This window comes from Gouania willdenowi, chromosome 14, assembly GCF_900634775.1.
Source record: "Gouania willdenowi chromosome 14, fGouWil2.1, whole genome shotgun sequence".
Classification (NCBI taxonomy): Eukaryota; Metazoa; Chordata; class Actinopteri; order Blenniiformes; family Gobiesocidae; genus Gouania; species Gouania willdenowi.
Window position 1 is genome coordinate 28,168,372 of NC_041057.1, and position 24,582 is coordinate 28,192,953.

The 24,582-nt window shown below is 36.9% G+C and overlaps 1 protein-coding gene across 2 annotated transcripts in view; it reads right to left on the minus strand.

Moving 5' to 3' along the window:
* Positions 1-8,790: 8,790 nt before the first annotated feature.
* spns2 (SPNS lysolipid transporter 2, sphingosine-1-phosphate) overlaps positions 8,791-24,582 on the minus strand; it is a 123,768-nt gene continuing 107,976 nt past the window's right edge. The window contains exons 12-13 of one of the 2 annotated variants that reach the window (XM_028467431.1): positions 20,444-20,490; positions 8,791-9,881 (exon numbers count right to left, since the gene is read on the minus strand). In XM_028467431.1, coding sequence (XP_028323232.1) covers positions 20,448-20,490 — 43 coding nt within the window. In that variant the 3' untranslated portion in view covers positions 8,791-9,881; positions 20,444-20,447. The remainder of the gene's footprint in view (positions 9,882-20,443; positions 20,491-24,582) is intronic. The other variant, XM_028467432.1, reaches the window with a different exon arrangement.

Here is a 24,582-nt window from a genome sequence, read left to right on the forward strand (position 1 = left end):
AGGGGTGTCAACTAACTTTGATCTGAAGTGGGCTGCAGAGTTTAGCTGGAAAAGGAGCAATTTCATTATTCATGTGCTCTAGTTTGCATTTTCACGTATAAATTATATGTAAAGAATATAAAGCATTGACAATATCAAAGCAATAAGTGACAGGTATCAGTCCCTGCAGGATCTTCACTCAAAACTCTTTGATTTTGTGACCATTTTTTTTTTATTATTAATTTGGGAAAACATTTTGGGAACATTTTAAGAATAATGCATGATTTGGGCTGAGATATCTAAAACTATATTAGTTGGTAATTTTAACAATGATTCACATTTTCTCTGTCATCTTTTCTTTCTCCTGCGGGCTAAATTGGATGATTTAAAGGACCGGATTTGACACGTGTGATCTAAAATATATATATATATATATATATATTAATGGGATGGGTTGGTATCCTATGCCTTGTCTTTTTTTTTATTTATTTTTTTACCAAACCTAAACACTCAGCTTTTTTATTCGTCACAGTTTGAATACAATGCAACATAATAATAATAACAACAGTGGACAGACATTAACAGAAATGTATACTTCAGAGGCATCCCAGTGAAAACCCCAAAAACCCTCAAGAGGCTTGAAGAAGAGTGTTCTCGATATAACAATTAAACTTCAAGTAACGAGAAAAATGAATAAAATAAAGTAAAGACAAATAAAGGAACCTCAAGACAACAAAAAATTGAAATGGAGCAGAAAACACAGGAAAAAGAAAAACAACATTAACATCAAAAGACAAGCATTTTGATAACTAGATTAGTTCATATAAATAATTGATTGTTTCAGATCAAATCACTGTCATATTTTTAGAATATACAGTAATTCATGATATCCAGTGTTACATAAAAGATTGCCTGATGTTGTTTAATTAAACGTGTATCACCTTATATTTGCAGGCAGCTGTTTACCAACCTTAATGTACTCCCATCTCTTTTTTTATGATTCTGCCCTCTGTGAGTTTAGGAGGCAAAGTGCAGATGGAAATTTCAGTGCATGTTAGAATGGTTCCATTTTTCCTGTCGACGCCCCAGTGTTTCCTGCCTGCTGCGTGACTACATGTGTTGATGTCGAGGTTTGGGGTGCACTGGGACCGTGGACTGGGACAAAAGTCTAGCCCTGGCATTTTGTGTCCAGTCCAGCCCACTACATTATCAGTGGACACCATGGATAAGCCGTTATTAAGTCAGTGATGCTCAACATGATGGCTCCTTATGTCTTAATACTAATTATTATTCTCCACAAAAACTTTAAAAGGGGGAAACTTTTTTTTTTTTACCTATTTTTACTTATTTCCTTGGTAATTTTGCAACTTCCTTTGTCCAAATTTTGCCCCTTTTCATAATTTAATTACCTTTTGTCAATAAATGTCCTTTTTTTTTTTGGTCCATTTTTGCAATTTTTGTCCTTTCTTTATTTTTTTTGCCTCTCTTCATCCAAAAAGCTACCTTTTACCCAATAAATACCACTCTTTTCCTTTTTTCCTACATTTTGCCTCTTTCTGTTCCACATTTTTGCCATTTTTTAGTATTGTTTGGCACATTTTACCCTTTTTCACTATTTTTTGCCACATTTTGCCCATTAAAGCTACTCTTTGCCATTACATACTACGCGGTTCCTCTTTAGTTGCCCATTTTTTTGGCCACTCGACAGCATTTTGGCCCATTTAAGTCACTTTTTACTCTTTTTTTGCCACTTTTGGACCATTTTGCGCAACCTTTTACCATGTCGTCGCCTCCACCGGCCCACTGCGGGTCGACGGCCCACTGGGAAGCCACTCCACCTCTGCCACTCACTGATTCTTCTCTCTGACTCCTGTTGTAGTCTTGCTTTGTCCAGCTGAGGATCTCTGACTTCTGTTTAATTAAAGGCCACAGACACCATCAGAAGCCTCTCTTTTGTCACAAACGCAGCTTATACTTACTACTCTTGATGTTTGTGCAGCCTTTTCATCTGCAAGTCCATTATGGCTTTTTACTGCCACGTTGACCAGCAGCTCTTTCTAATCAGCTGCAGCACAAAGGAGTCCTTAAGGTGAGGACTTCCTCACTTCCTGTGAAGGTAAATATTGTGTACATGGAGCCTGTGTCTGTGATGTGTCACTGCATCCATCAGCCTGCACTCAGGGGGACTGCCAGGATACTTTACACACAGAGCCTCACAGAAGCATGCCTGACTGCACCTGAACAATACAGAAGCTCATTCATGGATCAAGCTAGCCGTCTAAAAAACCAAGCCCTTGTAAAGACGAGGAGAGGAGGAACTAATCCTCAATAGCGGTGCTTAGTGCAAAGATGACAAAGTTTAACTGGCTTTGACCCGACTCATTCCTGTGTTTCTTTACTGTAATAGAACTGGACATGGCAGCACTTTCCAATAAAGTCCCAGCATGTGAAGGCACTGACCCTTTAAATCAGGGCCTGTAATCATTTTACAAAACAACCTTTCATGTACACATTAGAGAGTAAAGCAGATCACAGGTCTCAGGTGCTTCAAGGCACACCTAAAATCAGCCTCCAGTTCATCTTACAGTAAGACCGGACCAGCCAATGCAAATGAGATTAAAACATGCTGGGTCGTCCAATTGTTAGTGTCGAAAAGTATGAATTTCACGTTTACAGGTGATTGTGTCTGTAGGCACAGGTGTAAAGAGTACTGATACAGTATCCTCCCTGAAAGTGTACAAGTAAGTCATACATAAAATACTCAAATACAAGTAAAAAGTAGCTCAGTTAAATAGTAGTCAAAGGTACTACGGTAGTTACTTTCTCCCACCACGTTTATTGTTCGTAATAAATCGTACATACAGTAAATATCTCATGTATAGACTTATAAAGGAAGAGACCAAATCATGCACAATTGGAACTTCATAAATTTTTCCCAACTTGTCTGCACATGCTGTCGAAGGTTAATACTATATGTGACAGCAATGCATGTTTTGTTATTGCAATTAAAAAAAAAAAAAAAAAATATTGCATAATTGTGACCATCACCAGCCCTTCCTAAGGAAGGGTAAGAAACACTTTATTAAAGGGAGGATATATAAAAAGAAAGGGCAGTGTTACACCTTGGGTTAACTAGTGCGCTAGTCCACTCTACTACTAGTGAAGTAAAAAGTGTCACTAGTACTACTAATATAAGCCTTATATGCTAATATGGCCGATTCAGGCTAGTAAGGGTTTTTGGTGCACTAGTGCACCATCTTCTTGTAGATACTATACTGTATTTACTAGTAACATATTCTAAGCCTACAAGTTACAAGTCCGTCCTGGGTATGACGTTAAACTGCAACCGCAGGCTGCAGAGAGGTAGAACCTGACCTCATCAAGGGCCCTGGCTAAGGAAAACGTCCCTACTGACAGATCTGGTTCTCCTGCATGCTTGCATGGTACCTACGGTGGTTTCTGTTTCTAGTCGAGCCAACACACCGGACAAGAGAGAGAAGCTCTGATTCCAAACCACCTGCTGTCTGGTAGGTCATTCCTTTTCCGGATCAGGCTAGGAGAAGAGAACTCCGACCCAAAATTCACCTGCTGCCTTGTACGCTGCTATGCTATAGGTGAAACATACACCAAAGAAAAAGCATGTGACAGAACCTGCACCTATATCCAGTGTTGGTCAAATTACTTGGAAATAGTAATTAGTTAGGGCTCTATTCTCCCATCTGGACTTAAGCGCTTTTTTGCGCGCCTGCAGTTACGCACTCCTCTGCTGCGTGTATTCTCACGCCCACCGCGTGTAAGGTAGACCAAAAGCACGTCTGTGTGAATAAAGGCAGGCTGAAGGAAAGGAGCCGCTGTCATTTTTTTGGGCTGTCTAGAAATCACGGAACATGGAGTTTTCCCAATGCTTGTAAATGACATTGAAATCCGTGAAAATGATAAAGTTCACTTTTAATTTGAAACGCCTTCGTTGATAAACAATGTAACAGGTTGATTTGATCAGATCATTGATCAGATTATTGCCATGTGACTGAGTCACAGTTAAAATCTCTCTCCTTGATCATCATCGTCATCGTAATCATCATCGCTGTAAAGCGTGACTGAGTTAGATGCTGAAGATATGAGGAAATAACTCGGCCGCAGAGCGTCCTGCTTTAATACAGAGGGATGTTTGCAGTAAAACAGAACTATTGGCTTCCATAATACACAGTTTTAAATATAAATAGTTAAAAGCGACCTGAGATGTGCCTCATTTAAATATGTGTGGGAACAATTTCTGGTCCATCTTCATCTGCATATGACAACTTGTTTCACTCTGTAGTGGATCAAACTGTGACTTTACGTTGGACATAGTATGAAAATAGTTGAATCACTGTGACCAACGTGGACAGAAGTCTGCGTCTGTCAGAGTTTTAATTAATCGCGCAGCAGCAGCTGAGTGATCACAGCTGCTGCTGCACGCCGCACGAATCCGTGTGGCTTCAAATATAACCAAGTCCATATTTGTAGTACAATATAATGTTTCACCTTATGGGGGCACTGCACTTATTCCAGAGTGTAACTGGGATGAAGGCGCGCAGTGACTGACTTAAGTACAGGTGGAGAATAGCACACAGCCAGAAGCGGCGCTGCTTCACGGCTTTTTGGACTTACGCACATGGGAGAATAGAGCCCTAAGTGAATAGTGATTACTCCACAAAAGAAATTTTTTTTTCCCCCGTTTAATAGCACATTGAACATAATCCATATGTTCTTAGTCGTGTCGTTTCTGATGAAAACCCAGCCACTTTCTTGGGTTTAGGTTGTGGTTTCTATACATTTTATGTTGTTACCCACATGGCACATTTGGCACATAAATGTAGCTATACTAAATTTTGAATTGAATTCATTGGTGTTATTTTATTTTTTTAAATTGCACATTTTGACAAACGTTTTATTTTATACAGATGCCTTTGTCGAAAATAAATTGAGTTCCAATTGTGCAAGATTTGGTCTTTTCCTTTTTAAGTTTCTACATGAGATGTTTACTGTACGCAAGGGAACCATTATTACCAAAAATTAACGTTGGAGGTGAATGTTTTACTTTGAATACTATTTAATTGAGCTACTTTTACTTGAGTATCTTATGTCTGACTTACTTGTACTTGAGTACAATTTCAATCAAGTAACAGTACTTCTACTTGACTAGATATATCAGAACTCTTTACACCTCTGAGTACTACTGACACTTTAATTCTACCAGTGATACTTTTTCCTACTCACGCAGTAGTAAACCAAATCCGAGTAGATCTTAACAGTGGTTGATATTAAATGTGTGGTTCGATGGCTTTCCATAGTAAACAACACATGGCAGTGAATATTAATGAATGATAAATGTTGGTGCAGCAGTTATCTTAGCTCTCAGGTGAAGAACTGAAGTGCTCAGGCTTAGTTATTCTGGCAATCCTGCTTATGGAGGGGCTTTTTCCCCCGTGTGTGTGTGTGTGTGTGTGTGCAGAGAAGCAGTTTTCCATAGGGATCATTCCCTTCATGGTGAACAGAGAGGATGCAGGGAAACCGAGCCAACACAGCGGGTGTGAAGAGATTAAATAGTTTTATTTGTTTTACACAGATTTACATTTGTCAATCACCCCGCCCCCTCATCTGGGAGCATCACAGTTCAGTTACAGAATAACAGCTTTTTTTTTTCAATTTCAACTCTGACGCTTCTCTTCTGTTGACCTGCTCTAGAAAATAAAAATAACCTCTTGTTTTCTGCTCAACATCAGAAATAGGTTTATTTATACACGATTCTTGTATGACAAGAAGTAGCACATCATTCTGAGAAACATCACTTCAGTGATTAAGAACATGGATTTACTAAATGAAACAGACTAAAAGATTGGTGCTAAATCAACTCTGTTTTGGCAAAAGTGAAAGGTGATTCTGACCCGTCTGACCAGAGCCCACTTCCTTCCAACACCATGTCGGCACAGGAGCTCTGTGACGTTGATGCAAAGGCTATGGTTCAAACGAATCCCTGAACATTTAAATGTGCAAAATGGTTTGATCAGTTGTTCTCATACAGGAAAACATGAAAAAAAAAAAAAGGAACGACACATACAAGAGCTACAAAACCTGTACTCCTGCATCCTGACAATGACATTAATGGGCGGCCTTAAAACATCACATTGCATTTGTTGTTGTGTGTGCACATATAGATGAGGTGTGTGTGTGCGATGTCACAGTAAACAGGACGAGTCTTTTAAAAGGTGGGGGGGGGGGGGGAGGTTTGTTTCAATTTGTTACAAAAAACATTTAGAAAGTCACACAAACATCTTATTTACTCAAAGTTTAAACTTCCCTTTATAGTATTCTTCATTATAAAAAAAACCAAATAAATACATTGCATCCAAGCCATCATTTACAATATATTAAAGTTGCTGCGTGATATAGCTTAATATTTATATATATTTATGTATAGATCTCAAAGGTGTTCTCTAAAAACTCTTTTGGTAACATTAGGAAAAAGAAGAAGAAGAAGAAGAAGAAGCTGATTTCATTAAGAGGATGAAGGTGTGTAAACATGTCGGGTCGGGCAGGATCCCATTCAGAGAGTTGGAGGGAAGCTAAAGCTAATGACTTGGCAAGCAGAACACAGCCTACACACACACACACACACACACAGAGCCAGTGAGTCAGGCTCACACATCACATCACCTCCACATTGCTTTCTATTCTTCTGCAGAGCTCAGTCCATCCTCCTCTTCATCTCATCCTCCTCTTCCTCCTCCTGGGTTTGCTTATAACTGGGAGAAAAATCCTGATTTTCAAACAGTGTCTTCATGGTTTGACAGACCTGCAGTTGTTATTGTTGTTGTTCATAAACATCTGAATATAAGGCTCTAATAGCTATTTTCATGAATTTATTGAATTAACATAATCTCAATATATATTAGGGGGGTACGAAAAAATTGATTCGGCAATAGATCGCGATTTATTATTGCGGTCGTGAGTACAACATTATAAATATATTGAAAAACTTTATTCAGATGTATTTAAATATTTAAATACCTTGCACTGTATATATTCCATCTGTAGTCCTTGGGAGGACTACAGATGGAAATGAGCTTTTAAGCTAGTCTGGTACAAACATCTCTGTTTTTATAACTTAATGTATTCATCTTATTAAAGGAATTAATGGCATTTCCCAGTCTACTTTGAATAGAAGGTGCTGTTTATCTTCTAAAAAGAAGGTATTCCAGCTTTCTAACATGAATTCCTCACTCGTCCATTATCCGTGATAATGACTCTCCATCGGTCTGACCTGAGCATAAAGCATTTCCTGCTCCCGTCTAAGGTTTTTGATTCTCTTTCACTAAATAAACAGATGAGTGTGTGTTTCTTCTGCAGGTGGAATGAGATATGTTCAATGGAGGAGGAGGAGGAGGAGGAGGGAGGGCGAGCTCTTTTCACAATGTCGGTGATTGTAACCAGTGACTGAAATCTATCATTAAAGAGATTCCTTTCTGCGTGAGGCTGGAAATCCAACCCTAGCCATCAGCTGCCCTTTAAAGGGAGAGCCAGCGGATAAAGGCAGAGTGGAGACAGGAGGACGGCGGCGGCTTCCTCTAAAAGATTCTTTTTTTCATTTTTTATTTTTTTTTTAAAGTGCCACTCCTTTAAAGTCTGAAGAGCAGCAAATCATATACTTTTGGGAAAAAAAAATCATGTCTGCAATAACTTATGAAAAGAAATAATCCAGTGTTTGCTTTAAAATGCCTGGATTGCATCAACACTCTGGCAGCAACCTCCAGTTTTAAATCACACATACACAGAAACACACACAACTCACAAGGATCCTCGTGAAGATCAATAATGTGCAGAAATCTCTCATCTCTGTCATCTTCTCTTATGTACTGTCGACACTGATTTAAGTGCTAAAAGCTAAACGTATGAACCCACGCCGGGTCAAAGGAAACATCTGTGTGGATGTGAAAGCTCTAAACGTTAAGGCGGACTCACTGACCTTTAGACAGTAGCACCTTTTTGGCTCTCGTGTGTTTGTCTACATGCACAGCACAGCTTTAGTGTGTAGAGCGCAGTCATTCTGTTGGAGTTCAATGGTTATGCCTTAAAGCTGCTGGAGTTAAATGTCACGTAGGTCACAGGTTTTGTGCATTTTTGCAGTCGTTTTGTATATTTTGTTGTCATTTCTATACTTTTCTGTAATTTTTGTGACTTTTTTTTTGTACTTTTGCTGTTATGTGTATTTCTTTGTCATGTGGCCCCCAGTGCACCAGTTTGCAGAGGGGAAAGTAACCGTTTACTAAGTACTCACGTTACTGTAACTGAGTTGCTTTTTTGAGTATATTTCTAAATCAGTAATTTTACTTGTACTTAAGCACGTTTTTTAGTAATTCATTACATTTCTATACCCGACCGTTACTGAGTAAATTATTATTTTGGATTCTAAAATGATCAATGGACAGTGTGAAACTATAAAAAAATGCATCACATCATGGCCGAACAACCAAATTAAACGTAATGCACGGCGGCAAAACAGCATTGAATGACGGTTATTTATTTAGTTTAACAAATTTATTGATACTTTTGTTTTGAATTGAATTCATTGGTGTAATTTTATTTAAAAATGAATTTTACATTTTGACAAACCTTTTATTTTATACAGATGTCTTTGAGGAAAATAAATGAAGGTCCAATTGTGCAAGATATGGTCTCTTCCTTTTTAAGTTTGTACATGAGATATTTACTGTATGTAAGGGAACCATGACAAGATTGATTATCAACAATAAACATGGAACAAGTAATTAGTATCTTTTACTTTGAGTACGATTTAATTGGGCTACTTTTTACTTGAACTTGAGTATTTTATGTATGATTTACTTGTACTTGAGTACAATTTCAATCAAGTAACAGTACTTTGAGTAGGACATATCAATACTCTACACCTCTGCCGGTTTGGCCTGCTAACTGGTTCACTAAGATCTGTACTTTGCTGGTAAGTTTAATTACTGGTGCACTGGTTACTATATTACCACTGTTTAAATGTCTATGCAGCTCAGACTAAAACAAACAAGAGTTAAATGAATTACTGTCCCCCTTGTGTAGCAAAAACCACAAAAAAATTGCAGTAAGAATGAAGGAAAAACACGTATTTGCATCTACCAGACTCCACATCCCACAATGCAACGTGCAAAACTTTTCTGAAAATGTCTAAACAAAGTGTTTACGGTGGAGATTCCAATTTCAACCTTTTACATATTTTATGGGGAGGAAACGACCTGCTACACTAGTGATTTATCTGATGAACTTTCATCTCCAGCAGCTTTAATAGTTGACATTATGAGCAGATCTAGTTCTGCAGCTCATTTCTATGATGATGAGTCATTTTACAGCCTGTCTGTGTAGAGGTGCAATGAAACGAGACACTGATGAAACAGCTGGAATATCTTCTACAGCTAAAGTGTGCTGTGCACGTAAACACATGAAGTCATGAGGGTTTGTTGGTGGTCAGTGCAAAAAATCTAAAGGAATGTAATGATGCTCTGGCACTTGGTGCAGACTGACAGCCAACAAGAGGCGGACAGACATGTAGGAGACACGCTGCGGGACGGACGGACAGACAGACAGACAGACAGACAGACAGGACAGGTGGTGGTCATTCAGTAGTATATGGCATCAGGAGGTGAAAGGGTCATGTCACCAGCCCTGCTGATCCTTCAAACACAGAGTAGTAGAGGAGCAGGCGTGGAGGTGTATAGAGGCTGAGCAGCAGGAGCCAGAGAAGGACGAGCTTAGCGGTGACCACCAGCTAGCTGGAAGAGCTTTTTAAGAAGGCGCCGTTGCTTTTTGTTCACCGTCATCTCCTCCTTGTTGGTTTAGCCGTCAGATTTACTTCACACCTGTAACAGACGATAAGGAAGGTCCTGTTAGCAGGTGAACCTCTGCTCAGCACAGTCACATGTAATTAATGTGGAGGTTGGAAGCTCTCAGGCCATCTGCTCAGACCAGGGTTGGGGTTCATTCTAATTGTAATTGCGTAGTTAAGTGTTTCTCAAATGAAAGTTATTAGTACGGTTGCCATACGGACCACCTCCAGTGCTATTGGTACGGTTACCGAAGTACACGTACGTAGCATCTTAGGGTTAGGGTTAGGTTATAACCCAATATCGCAACAATTTTTAGGGTTAGGGTAAGGTTTAGTCTTAGTCACGTGACCTAAACTGGCCAATTAGGGGCGCTGCGTATGGATAAAATGTCAATATATTGATACGGCAACCGCACGGATAGCCACTACCTTCTCAAATGGGGGTACGCATGTACCCCTAGGGGTACGCAATGGCCCTTCAGGGGGTACTTGAGAGAGAGAGAGTGGAAAGTGAACAAATAAAGTGTCAGTCTTGGTCCCACCCCAGGCATGAGATGGCCAAACATGATAAAATCTATAGAAATAAATCTATTCAGTGTTTTTTCAATCTTGGGGTCAGGACCCCATGTGGGACTGCCTGAAATTTCAGAATAAATAAAACAGACTTTGAAGTTTTTTTAAATTATTATTCTTAACACACAATTGTATTTCTATACTTTCAGTTTGTGAAATTAAAATCAAGTTCAACTAAGATGCAGTAAAAAAAAAAAAAAATCTGAGCTCCAACATGATCAAAAACTAATTCTAGTTGTGAATTACTGCACTAAATACTGATTCTTTCCACTTATTTACAAAATGAGATTCTTTAAAACGCGTGTTATCACTTGTTTATTCCATCATTATGATCTATGGTTGTTTTTAAATCGTTTACTAAGTGGGACAAAGGGGGGGACTTGGAGTCAGAAATAAGAGAAAAGAGGTACTAGAGCCAAAAAAGTTTGAGAACCACTAGCATAATTGATAAATAATTACAACTATGGTGTAATTCCAATTGTAATTGTAATTTAAAAAAATCTGTTGCTGTCGTGATTGTAATTAAATTGTATTTGAGTTTAGATAATTGACTTTGTAATTGTAATTGCCATGAAAATTCTATAAAACATGTCAATTAGAATTTAATTCAAAACTTGGGAACCATGTTACAGTTCTATGTACAGTTCTCCACATATGTAGTTAACGATTATTAAAACTTGTTTCATATCAACCTTTCCCGCATTTTAATGTTAAAAAATGTAAATCTAGGGCTTTAGGCTCACACCAAAAATATTAAAACCTATATTTTCATTGATTAAGAAGCCTAACAAGGTAAATTAGGACCGTAAGAGATGCTAAAAGAAGATAAATTAACTTTTATTAGGTTATTTATCTCAGGCTCAGTAATTGTGATTAATTGTAATTGAACTTTAATAATTAGGAAAGTCATTGTAATTGACTTCCTCAGGATAAAAACATTCTAACAATTTAATTGTGATTGGAAAAAATGCTGGTCACTGTAATCGTAATTGAACATGGGTAATTGAAAAAATAATTGTAACTGAAAAATGTAATTGAACCCAACCCTAGCTCATATTGAACACCATCAGGACCACCCTGTGACCCCAATACCATATTTTACACAGCGTAGCCACACATTTCCCTTTTATTTTAAGCAAATCCCTTTAAACCTGGTAAAAACCCTGCAGCTCTGCTTCCAGATGGAGCTTTACAGCAGAAACACCTCAGACAACAAAACCACACAGTAACCATGGAGACGGCTTAGAAATGACAAAACAGAAAACACACTATATTCACTTAGAGTCAAATGTAACATTAGCAACAAAACATACATCAAGTAATACGTCTTATTAATAAATTCTATGCATTCAGAGGACTGGAACTCTTATCATTTTTACATTAATATATTTGGTATATGTTTACTCTAAAGCAAAGAATAGAACTAAGGGTTAAATATGTTTAATTGTTGTTTTATAAGAATTTATTTAAATACAAGAAGAAAAAAACAACAACAATGTGTTTAAATTAATTCTTATAGAATAAAAAGAGCCACAATTAATAAAAATATTATATGAATTATTAGTGAGGACGTTATATATTCTTGTAATAATTCCAGCAAGTTAATTTTGTCTTCTTTTAGAAAAATATCTTAATGTTTTCTTTTATTCAGACAACTTTATTTGGGAAATTTATTTTGATCTCCTGATATGTTTTGATTGTCAACTGCCAGTCTTCCTCAGAGGTGTCTGCAAAGCCCGCCATAATGTGTCCTTATGAGTTCTTTCTGGGTGTGGCCAACTTGACAGTTCTGTCTTTTTCAATGTACTTATTATAATTTTTAAAAATACTTTATTTTAATTTTGGTGTTTTATATTTTAATGTACTTATTATTAATAATAATCAAAATATTTATTATTATTATTATTATAGAACATATTTAATGGTTATTTATGAATTAGCATAGTTTAAATTTAAATGTAAACTATTGGAACAGTTAGTCATTGTAATACAGTTTACTGTTTTAATAATACTGGCTCTGAGAAGATATACTGACTCCGAGGGGCTCAGCTTATGCATCTTCTTTGGGAAATTCAGTTTTATAATTATATTTAAATATCTTATTCTCATCTTTTATCCATCAGAGAATTTGATTTTTGTTGGATTTATTTTGATTTGTTTTTTTGGAAGTTAAACTCTACACTTGGGCCTTTGTGTTGTGATACAATGCAATAATGCTAACAATACGCTACTATTCTGCTTTTTAAAATAATTAATATGTATATAATTATGTTTATGAAGTACATATTTCATTAAAGTTAAACATCCTTTTTATTTGGCCGGTTTAAATCCTGGTTTAAAACATGTATGACATTTTCCAACAGATGAAATAAATCAACAGATGCAGTAATATTCATCGTGACTTTGTGAAATCCCCTCCAGCTGGAGAAACACACACGAGCAGAGCTTACGTGTGAGAGAATGTGGCGCCGTGGGGGAAAGCGTCACAGATTAGATCATTAATAGTCTGTGGAGCCACACGTTGGATCTGTGTAGAACTGGATCACAGTGGAATGTCAGAGGCTGTCTGTTGTTTATTACGCTCTGTCAGTACGTTGCCCTCAGTGCAGAGCTGCTGCTAATGTGACTGTCATAGCATTAGTGCAGCACACACACACACATACTACACACTGTGGGCTACATCCTAATTAATATGTTCCAGAGCTAAAATCACCTCTTTCAAAGAGGTTAAATGGTCCTTAAAGACTGATTATTTCAGATCAGTTGTAGAAAGACTTTTAAAGCTTTGTGAGGTATGGGTGGTGCGCTATGGGGGACAACATGTTTTTACATAATTACAAATAAATAAGTAATAATAAAAAAAAGAAGCTGAATTAAATAAATAAATAAATATATGCTTGAATAAATAAATAATTGCAAAAAAAAATACAAAAATGAATTAAAAAAACAAAATACTTCTTTTAATGTTTTTTTTAAACATGTATTTATTTATTTATTTACAATATTATTTACTTATTTATTTTGAGCAATTTAATACAAACAGAAAAAAACTTTCGCTGTATTTGTAAATTAATTTACCCACTTGTAGCCTAAATGGCTAATACAGTATACATAATATGTATATATGTATGTATATGTAATATAAATACTGTAGATAAACATAAATACACTGCTCGAAAGGGATGAAGTAGCACTTATTATTTCATTTAGTTTTTAAATCTTATGTTCCAGACATTTTCAACATTACAGACCTAACGAAAAATAAAGAATACTAAAAAATGTATATCTTATCGCTTTTCTTCAGGTCTATACTTTGGGAACATAGATTGTTTGTACATTGATTTAAATATACAAAAACCTTTGCATTGCTTGTGTTCATATTATATATATATATATATATATATATATATATATATATATATATGCATACATTTCCCACTTTTTTATATTAATTTTATATCACAAATTTCTGGCAATCCCAAAGAATCTTCTCTAAAATTAGTTTTTGATCATGTGTGTTATAGTGCGTCACAAAATCAGAGTAGCCAGGATTTGTGCACAAAGTGACACAATGTGCCAGCTCAGATATCTTCATACTGTATTTTTTTTCTTTTTCTTATTTTGTGTATACTGGATTTTATTTGAACTAGATTTCTATTTAAGAAACTGAAAACATAGAATACAGTTGTTTAAGACTGTGTTGCGTTTTAATTAGAAAAATAAATACATGATTAAAACAGTTAAATCATATATATTTAATCAGTAATTAACATATTCCAGGTGACCACATTTAAATTTCAGGCGACCCCACATGGGGTCACGGTCCTGAGTTTGAAAAACACTGCCATAGTGAGCAGATTAAATTTCAATTACATTTCTGCACATTTTGTCCACTTTTAAAACATTTTCAGCTTATAAACCAGTTTCACCACTTTCCCACCTAATGTTGCATATGTTGACCCATTATTGTCACTTTTGACCTTTTTTCACCATATTTCATGCTTATTTTTGCCAATTTAACCACATTTACAATTTGTCATGCCCATTATTTGCCAGTTTAAAATAATTGTTCCAATATTATCACTTTTTTCCACTTTTTCTGTCCGTTTTTTGCCCTCTAATTTCCAACTTTTAACCATTTTTTGCAGTTTTCAAAATCCTATTTCACCACCTTTTCCACCCTTTTTTGGTCACTTTTAACCAAGATTTATGCACAAAATGACACGACGTGCCAGCTCAGATATTTTCATACTGTATTTTTCTTGTTTTCTTTATACTGCATTTTATTTGAACGTGTTTTCTTCTTTGAGAAACTGAACTTATAGAATACAGTTGTTTAAGATTGTGTTGTGTTTTAATTTAAAAAATGGTTTTTTAAATAATTTAAAGAAAAATATTTAATCAGTAATTAACACATTTCAGGCGACCACGTTTGAATTTCAGGCAATCCCAAGGTTGAAAAACACTTCTCTAGTGAGCGTGCTCACAGTTCTACTGTGTGTGTGTGTGTGTGTGTGTGTGTGTGTGTGTGTGTGGTCTGCGTTGGCCCACCCTGACCCAACACTCTGAATCTACTCAGCACTGTTGACTGAGACCTCATAGATAGGAATATGGAAAAGGATAGTGTATAGGTATATGTCCATGCGAGCAGCCGCAGCTGAGTAAACACACGTACCACGGTTTGGGAACCATTGACTACATCACAGTTTTGCCTGGTGATATAAACTTCCCTCCCTGACGAAGTCACACTGCCGTTAACTGAATAAATCAGTCTGGATAGCCATCTTTTTAGGATGTGCTGGTGATGTGGGAGGAGTAAAAAGCGACCAATAGGAGCCGCTAGTTAATTGGATCCCAGAGTAGCTGATCACCTCTTGGGGATTACTTGATGAATATTGTGCGATGTATAACAGCTTTAATGATTACAGCTTCTCTTCATCCTCATTATTTCAGTGTCGCCGTCTTCTCTCTCGTTCTATACATGCCATTAATAACCCACTGTCAATGCGTTTGGATGCAATTATCATCATCTCACTACAGATCCACGAACAAGGTGGTCTATGCCAGGGGGTCACCAGGGGGTCGCCAGATGCTTTTAACAAACAAAGAATATTTTCTGAACAATTTGAGCCCATTTTTGCTTATTTTTTACCCTTTTTTGCAACTACACCAAACTTGCCATAATTCTACATTTTAATAATAATAATAATAATTAATAATGGCTTGGATTTATATGGTCCTTTTTTCAAGGAGACTCAAAGCACATACAGAAACCATTATTCATTCACACACTCCGGTGGTGGTAAGCTGCAATGCAGCCACAGCTGCATTGGGGCATACTGACAGAAACATGACAGCCATTTCACGCCTACTGCCCCTCTGACCACCACCAACATTCATCTACAATTCATACCATTTATACAAGGCAATGTGGGTAAAGCGCCTCGCCTAAGGACACAACAACGAGCAGGGTTTGAACCCCTCACCCAGTGGTAGAGTGGTTATGGATGACCCACTCTACCACTGGGTTGGGGTTTCAAACCCTGCTCTAGCCGAGTCATCGTCGTTGTGTCCTGAGGCAAGGCTCTTTACATTTGACCACTGAGCCACGGTCGTCCATTTTGATACATTTCTCCCATTTTGCCACTTTCAAATTTCAGTGCCTTTTTTTCCACTTTCAAAACATTTTCGTAACTTTTAAACCCTTTTCATCACTTTTCCCAATTAATGATGCACATGTTGACCCATTATTGTCACTTTAAACCTCTTTTCACCATATTTCATGCTTATTTTTGTTAATTTAACCACATTCACAATTTCTCACCCATTATTTCCCAGTTTTGCGATTTTCTTGTTTTGTGTGTTTTTATAATAACTGTGGGGGCCACAAAAATGAGGGCACACATTATTATATCAACATTCATGCCACTATTTAGAATAATGACCAATCAGGGCATTAATACAATAGAAAAAAGGGTTTTGTTCATTTTTGTTGTCGTTTCAAGTGTTTTTGGAGTCACGTTTTATGTTATTCTTGGTGTCATGTTATTTGTCACATTTTTTATTTAAAACACTTTTAATCATTTTAAGGTAATAAAGTGTACCAAAGGCAAAATAATCACCAATAATATTCTTTTTTAAGATTTCAGTTGGTTTCTTGAACATAATAATAGAGACTGTAATCTAGTATGAACTGTTTCATATCAAATGAACGTTTTCAATCACAAGTTTTTGCGGGATCTACTTTGGGGGGCCACACAAAATTAGACAGAGAGCCACATGTGGCTCCTGGGCCACCAGTTAACCATCACTCAAATCTTTTCTTACAACAACCCAATAAATTGCTCAAAACTGCACCCTGAACTCTAAAGCTAGGCTGACACGAATGATCAGGTGGATCATTTCCCTTTAATCATCTACATCGGGGATGTCAAACTCATTTTAGTTTTGAACAGTTTGATCTCAAGTGGGCCACACGTTTAATGCAGGAAAACGAGTAATTTCAACGTTATTGTGCCCTAGTTTGTACTTCTACGTATACATAAAATACAAAATATGTAAGAAACCCACAATATCCAATTAATAAGTGATAAAAATCAGTTCCAACATGTTCTTTACTTTAAATCTCTTTGATTTTCTTTCCAGTTTTTATTTAATTAAAGGCACACCGTGGACTATTTGACCTAAAGAGTCGTTATTTTAAATGATTCCTCAGGTCAATATACAGCGCTTGACAGTATCAATGCTCCGAGCGAGGCTTCCCTCTTGAAATAACGACCGTGTTTGGAGGAGACGGACCGTCTTTCTCCAGGTCATGTTACGGCAGTCATGTGACTACAGGCTCAAATAAATATAGTTCCCACGTGACGTCACAACATACGGGCATTTCCCGACCCGGCACAATTGCTGTGGGCAGCTGAAACGTGTTTAGCCTCTGTTTACAGCTAAAAGAGCACAATATGGTCGTTTTGTGTTAGGTTAATGGTGCTCTAATCGTCGTGATAGTTCAGATGAATGTGGATTCTTTAGTAAGGGAGGTCGGCAAGTCAGATCTGTAACTTTGGGAGGATTGGCTCTCAGGGCTGGGCTCACGCCGCAGCTATACAGTCTGAGGAGATGGAGGGGATGGCTGCCGGGCCGACGACGCGGGCCGAGCACTGGGTCTGCGGCGGCGGCGGCTGCTTCTCCAGCCCATAGACTGTAGCTGCGGCGTGAGCCCAGCCCTGAGAGCCAGTCCTTACCCTGAAGTATAGGTCAACTACTGTCTGCATACACAATCAAAAGACGAAGTGAGGCTGGCCCGACTGATGTTTGTTGATTTTTGCGACAGTGCTGCGGTGCTTGTGGCCACTAGGGGCGCTTGCATGAAATGTACCGGTCTAGCGCCCCTAGTGGCCAAAAGTTACACAGTGCGCCTTTAAGGGAAATGTTATGTAGTAATTTTGAGGAAAATTAAAAGATATTGTAAGAATTTCTTGTTTTTTCAACAGTAAAACTAAAAGAGTAATGTTAAAAATGACTGCTATCATGCAATAGAGGCACCGGGATGATCCAAAGGGCTGGATTTGGCCCCCGGACCTTCAGTTTGACACATATGATCTACGTTCTTTCTCTGCTCACTTTGCTTCTGTTTTGCAGCCTTTACGTTTTATGTCCAATCATTGTGAGACGTGAGAGATTTGGTGATCTGTGAGTTTTATTGATCCGTCAGACTGAGGGGAGGGACTGGTGCCTCTTTCTGATTGGATTACAGTCCAAAATGTTTGGTTAAAATCAATCATTAATCGTCCAACTTCAGGATGAATTCACAGGAGCATTTGTCTGTGACCTGGTGTGGCTGTAATCACTGCTCTCTATAATTAGCTCAGTTTGACAGCAGCAGGGCCAAGAGTCTTTGGCTGCTGATGAAACCCTCGGCCCCGGGGCCACAAACCGCCACGGAAACCTGAGACGTGCGGCAGCGATAGGGGCGCCTTTAATGTCACTTGTCATTAGCTGTGCATGCTAATGTCACCCTGCCAATGGTAATGACACTGCAGCATTTAAGTCAAGGACAATGAGGGTTATTATTTTCAATATTAACAACTGTACAAGTCTTATCTTGCCACTGGTATGTTTTTCATAGAGCACTTAAAAAAACGATTTCCAGCTATCAAAGCAGCCATTGTTTGCTTTGATTCATTAGGTAACTGTGTAAATTACTTTACTGGAAATTTCAACATCAATCACAGATTCCTCTGGATTGTTTGACAGTCATAAGATACATATTCACAGAATCTCTTCTTATATATTTCCATGGAGTCGATCTTTTCTCTCAAATACTGCAGGGAGTTGCAAATCTGGCAAAAGATTCATCCAGGATTTTCATCCTGTCAAAAACCTCCCCACTTTGCATTTTGGTGTAACTGTATCAGGCTGAATTTAGATAAAAATATTACACCCGACCTACGCAATCAGTCTTGTCTTTCCGCACAGATCAGGAGTAAAAATGATCGGAATTTTTTCCAAGGAAACAGCAACTGACCATAATAGAAGGAAGCGATGCTTCCTGAAAGACTGCGATGTTGTGATACGGGGCCGTGGTGGTGGAACAAAGCTGGAAATATGTGTATTAACGGTCAACACTGAAGCTTAGATAAGGCTACAAAGCAAAGAGTAAAACCTTGACCTTATGTCTGAACATGATAACCTTTATTAATAAGTCACACAAAGATCCTTGTCCCTCTAATCAGTCAGAGAGGCACGGTCCAGCCTTGTTATTCTTTCTTTGCGTATACATACAGTAGCTCCCTATTGTTCTGTTGAGCAATCAGCTGTATATACTGTGCATTTCTAATGGCTGAGTTTATGATTAATGAACACTGTAAGTGTGTTTGCACTTCAGATAAGACGCTAAAGAGAGTCGGGAAAATATCTACAATTTCAAGAATGTCAAGTCACTCCCTAATAACTACAGTATGTGTTTAGAGAATAATCTACTGCCTCCCATGTGTTTTTACCTCTTTTTCAATAAATAACTCAGGGGTCAAAGTGCTTTTCAACCCTTTGGAAATGTAGTTTCATGTTCTTCACCCTCTAATGCAGGGGTGTCAAACTCTTTTTAGTTCAGGGGGCAAATATCTTAAGTGGGATATTTTAGACATAAAGTATATAAGAGACCGACAATATCCAAGCATTAAGTGACCTTAAACACAAATTCACTTATATTTCCTTGATATTATGAGCAATTGTTATATCACTTTTAGTAGAGTAATTTGAAGGAATTTACAGGATTTAGAAAAAAATGTAGTTTTTTCATCAATTTGAGATTAAAAAAATAAATAAATAAATAACTGTAATCATGTGATAGCATGGGGACATTTGTAGATTTATATCTGTATATATTTGGAAGGGCTGAGACATCTACACCTAAATTATTTTGTAATTTACACAATAATCCACATTTTTCTGTCATTTTTACTTTCTCCTGCAGGCTGTATTAGATGCTCTAAAGCACATGTGTCAAACTAAAGGGCCAGGGGCCAAATCCGGCCCTTTGGAGCATCCAATTTGGCCCGCAGGAGAAAGTAAAAATGACACAGAAAACATGAATCATTGTTTAAATGAAACGTAACAATATTTGCAGATGCTGACAGTTTCCTGGTGCTTATATCATGATGGCACTCATTTTTATCATTTAAAAACTCAAGATTCTTACAAAATCTTTTCATTTTCTTCAACTTATTACACAACATTTTCCTTAATTGAATAGAAACTGGTCACAAATCTAGGAAATTTAAAATGAAGATCCTGTTGGGACTGATATCTATCACTTATTGCTTGGATATTGACGGTTTTTTACATATTTTGTATTTTATGGATATGTACAAGTGCAAACTGGGGCACAAAAATGTTGAAATTACTTGTTTTCTTGCATAAAATCTGTGGCCCACTACAGATCAAACTGCTCCGTATTTGGCCACTGTTTAAAAATGTTAATGAAGGGGCAGTCTCTTTAACTGTAAGAGAGGAAAGGTGAATTACCTGGTCATACCCGCACGGTGGAGGTTGGTCGTGTCAGCTGGTTCAACCTGGACACAGAAACATGTGCTCGTCATCAGTCATGTGTCCACATATTATCGTCTTTTTGTATTTGTCTCCCTCAGCCAACCATGACTCTCACTTAGTCTGTCTTAGCCAGGGTTGGAGTCAATTACAGTATATTATGATCATGTAACTGGTAATTCATTACAATTATAACATAATTATAATTGTAATCGTAACTGAAAAAATATGTTGCTGTTGTAATCATAATTGAATTGTAATTGAGTTTGGCTAATTTACTGTAATTGTAATTGGCATAAAAATTATATAAAAACTGTCACAAAACTGATGTTATAGTTCTATGGATTACACATACAATTATTAAAATATGTTTAATATCAAGTATGCCATTTAAAAAAACAAAGGGAGGGGTTTACTGACATACAGTTATTTGTACTTTTGTATATTTGTATTATTTTTTTATTTGTTCTACTGTAATGTGTGCCCCTGTATTTATTCCTTGTTTAATTAACAGTCTTTAACTTAACTATGTATGTTTTCTTTTTTCTATTTCTTTCTTTGTTTAGTGTTTATTCTTTTCATTTGTAATATTGCTCGAGCGTCTGTGACATACAGTAAGTCATTTCATCCTGGGATAAATAAAGTGCTTCTGATTCTGATTCTAACATGGAAACAAAAATATATGATAGAAATATAGATAATATCTTTTATAAAAAATGCTAACACAAAGCTAACACAAGAGGAAGGTCACGTTTTATGGAGTTATTTATTCAAGGCTCAGTAATTGTGATGAATTGTAATTGAACTGTAGTAATTGAAAACATAATTGTAATTTACTTCCCGGGAAAAAGAAGAATTGTCATTTTAATTGTAATTGGAAAAAATGTTGAATCACGTAATGGTAATTGAGTTGTAATTAATTTTTTATTTTTTTTTAATTATCAGCACCCTCACATATCAATCCCGCACCCCCTTAGCACCGGGAGAGAAGAAATCCTGGCACCGTGTTTGGATGAAACACTTGTGTTTCCACACAGAGCCTGCCGGGGGCCTACCACTAAGATGATTAAACGACTGATAAGGCCCCGCGGCCACCAGGGGGGCCCCACACGATGGCTGTCCATCCCACTTTTTTAACCTGTTGTTTACATCAAACTGCTACTTCTTAACGCCCCCATCCTTCAAAAAACACTGTCAACGTCACTATGATGTTGAATCAGCATTTATGAAGACTTTGCTTCTCAAAAAACAGGAAAAACAAACATATAGTCATGAGGAAGAAGAAGAAAAAAATAAAGAAATGGTTGGAGAGAATAAGCTGCAATGTTCTAAACAATATTTTATTTAATTTTTCATTCAGATGTTTAGACTTTGACCCTGTTTCCACACATCACTGCGTGACTCCCGCTATTAATGGCATCTCTGCAGCCCAAAAATAAAAGCCGACAAGCTAGAAATAATAAAGCACTCATAAAGGCTGGGAATAGACAGGCACACTCCACTGAGTTACACATTCAGCTTTTTATAAATAGCGCTGCGTTTCTGAGGACACGCGCAGAGGGAGCGTGAAACACTGGAAAGTCAGGCGGAATTTTTAAATCTGGGCTTTTAAAGCATGAATGGAATCTATAAATATCACAGCCATAGAACAAGTCGGTTGTACTAAGTTGTCGTCTCCTGGTGCCGTTTGCAGATTGTTACATAAGAGCTGCTGACTTTTTTATTCATGGGGATGTTTAGCAGAAATGTGCACAGCCCCAGAGAGCCATTAGCACAGCATGTGGGCTACGAGTCAGTGTATGATTAACCAGTTCATCGGGCAGACGTGGAAGCACCAGGTTTTACATTGAAGGACAAGATGAGACAGATTGATAGATTATATCTTACCAGAAGGTTAATTACACGACTAATCCACCCATTATCTAACTGGAAAACTTTAAGAAATGTAACTCAGATATAAATACATTCTATAAAAAGAAGCTTTAGGTCCTGCAGCTGCAGTAATTAATGTTTTCTAAGGAAATATTAACCCTTACACTTACATTTCATTAACCCTCCTATTATCCTTGGGGTCAATTTGACCCCATTCAATGTTTATCATTTAATTATAATAATAGTTGACTTTGCTTATTCTTTGCTTCATATTTCATGACTTTTCCTAATTTTATGGGTACAATTGATTAGGCATAAAATTATAATGACGATATTTTTTCAATATGCTGAATGCATTTGTGCTCCTCTGCAGTCATTTTAGCTGTGGAAAATGTGTCTGTCTGTGTGTGTGACCAATGTAGAAACTATTGATGCATATTTACAAGGCCAGGAACAAATAAGAAAACACGATTAGAGGTACAAATGCCTCTAAGTGCTTGTATCATTACTTTCCACTAAAAGAAAATACCAAAAAATCAAATAAATTGATAATAAATCCACTAATTTCTAATATAGCCTCTTCCTAGACCAGAGGAGGGCAAGTTTTATCACAGCAAGGGCCACAAAAATGTAACTGTCTGATCCAAAAGGCCAAATTATCAACATTCATGTCAGCATTTAGAATAATGAGCATTAATACGGGAAAAAAAAACAGTTTTTAGTTTAGTTTTGTGTATTTTTCAGTTATTTTTGTGCATATTTGTTGGTGTGCTTTTAGAGACATTCTGTGTATTTTTGTTGTTGTTTTGTGTGTTATGACTCATTAATGTGTATTTTTGCTGCATTTTGTATATTTTTTTGTTATTTCTATGTACATCTGAAGTCGTTTTGTGTGTTTTTAGAGTAAATTTGCTTCTTTTCGGAGTCATTTTGTGTATATTGTTGTTATGTGTGTTATGAGTCATTCATGTGTATTTTTGCTGTTGTTTTGTATATTTTTTTGTATATTTGTAGTTGTTTTGTGTGTTTTTAGGGTAAATTTGTTTTCTTTTTGGAGTCATTATGTGTATATTGTTGTTTTGTGTGTTATGAGTCATTTATATGTATTTTTGGTCTCACTTTGTATATTTTCCATTTATTTTTGTGTATATTTGTAGTCGTCTTGTGTGTTTTTAGATTAAATTCATTTCTTTTTGGAGTCATTTTGTGTATTTTTGCCATTGTTTTTATTATTTTTCCATCATGTGTGTTCCTGATGTAATTTTGTGCTTTTGCTTTAGTGGCTGCACAAAACTAGGGCAACTGGCAGGCCCATGTTTGTCTTAAGACCGTAGAAAATTGACTGTTGGTGTTACTTTAAAATGACGTGTGTAAATCAAACCTGGGAGCTAGAGCTGGTTTTGGTGCAAACACAGACGTGACTTTCCAGTGACTGAGTGAAAGTCATGGGCTTGCGGTTAGATAGAGTTTGAGTGAACCTGTGCCATCTGCTCGCACTGTAGTGTGCACTGACGTGGTTACGTGCTTTGAACCACAGGCTTACTGTATATCTGTCACTGGCACCACACTTCCTTTGCTCTATTGTTTTCATATTTGGGATCAGGTCCAAACACAAGGAATGTGTTCATTTGCAAAACCACTGCGTCTGTAACCTAGAACACAATTACGTGTTTCAAGACATAAAACTGCCACCAAGTTCCTATAATTTGCATTTTTCTTCGATTATAAAATGTTTCGAGTGGTTGCCAGATGCCTTAAAAATAAATAAATAAATAAATTTAAAAAAATATATATATATATAATATATTTTCTGAACAGTTTGAGCCTATTTTTACCCTTTTTCTGCAACTACACCAAACTTGCCATATTTTAACCTATTTTCATCACTTTTTCTTGCCACATTTTTGCTCCTTTTAATGAATTTTTGCTACATTACTCCCATTTCTGCCACTTCTCTATTAAATTTCAATGTCGTTTCTGCACATTTTTGCCACTTTCAAGACATTACCGGCACTTAAGAACCCTTTCCACCACTTTCCCACCTTATGTCACATTTGTTGACCCATTATTGTCACGTTTGACCTCGTATACCATATTTCAGGCTTATTTTTGACCATATTCACAATTTGTCATGCCCTATATTTACTAGTTTAAACTAATCGTTCTTACTTTTTAAATCACATTACCTCAACCTCCCTCCCCCCACTTCTGCCACTTTTAAGCAAATATTGACACTTTGAACCCTT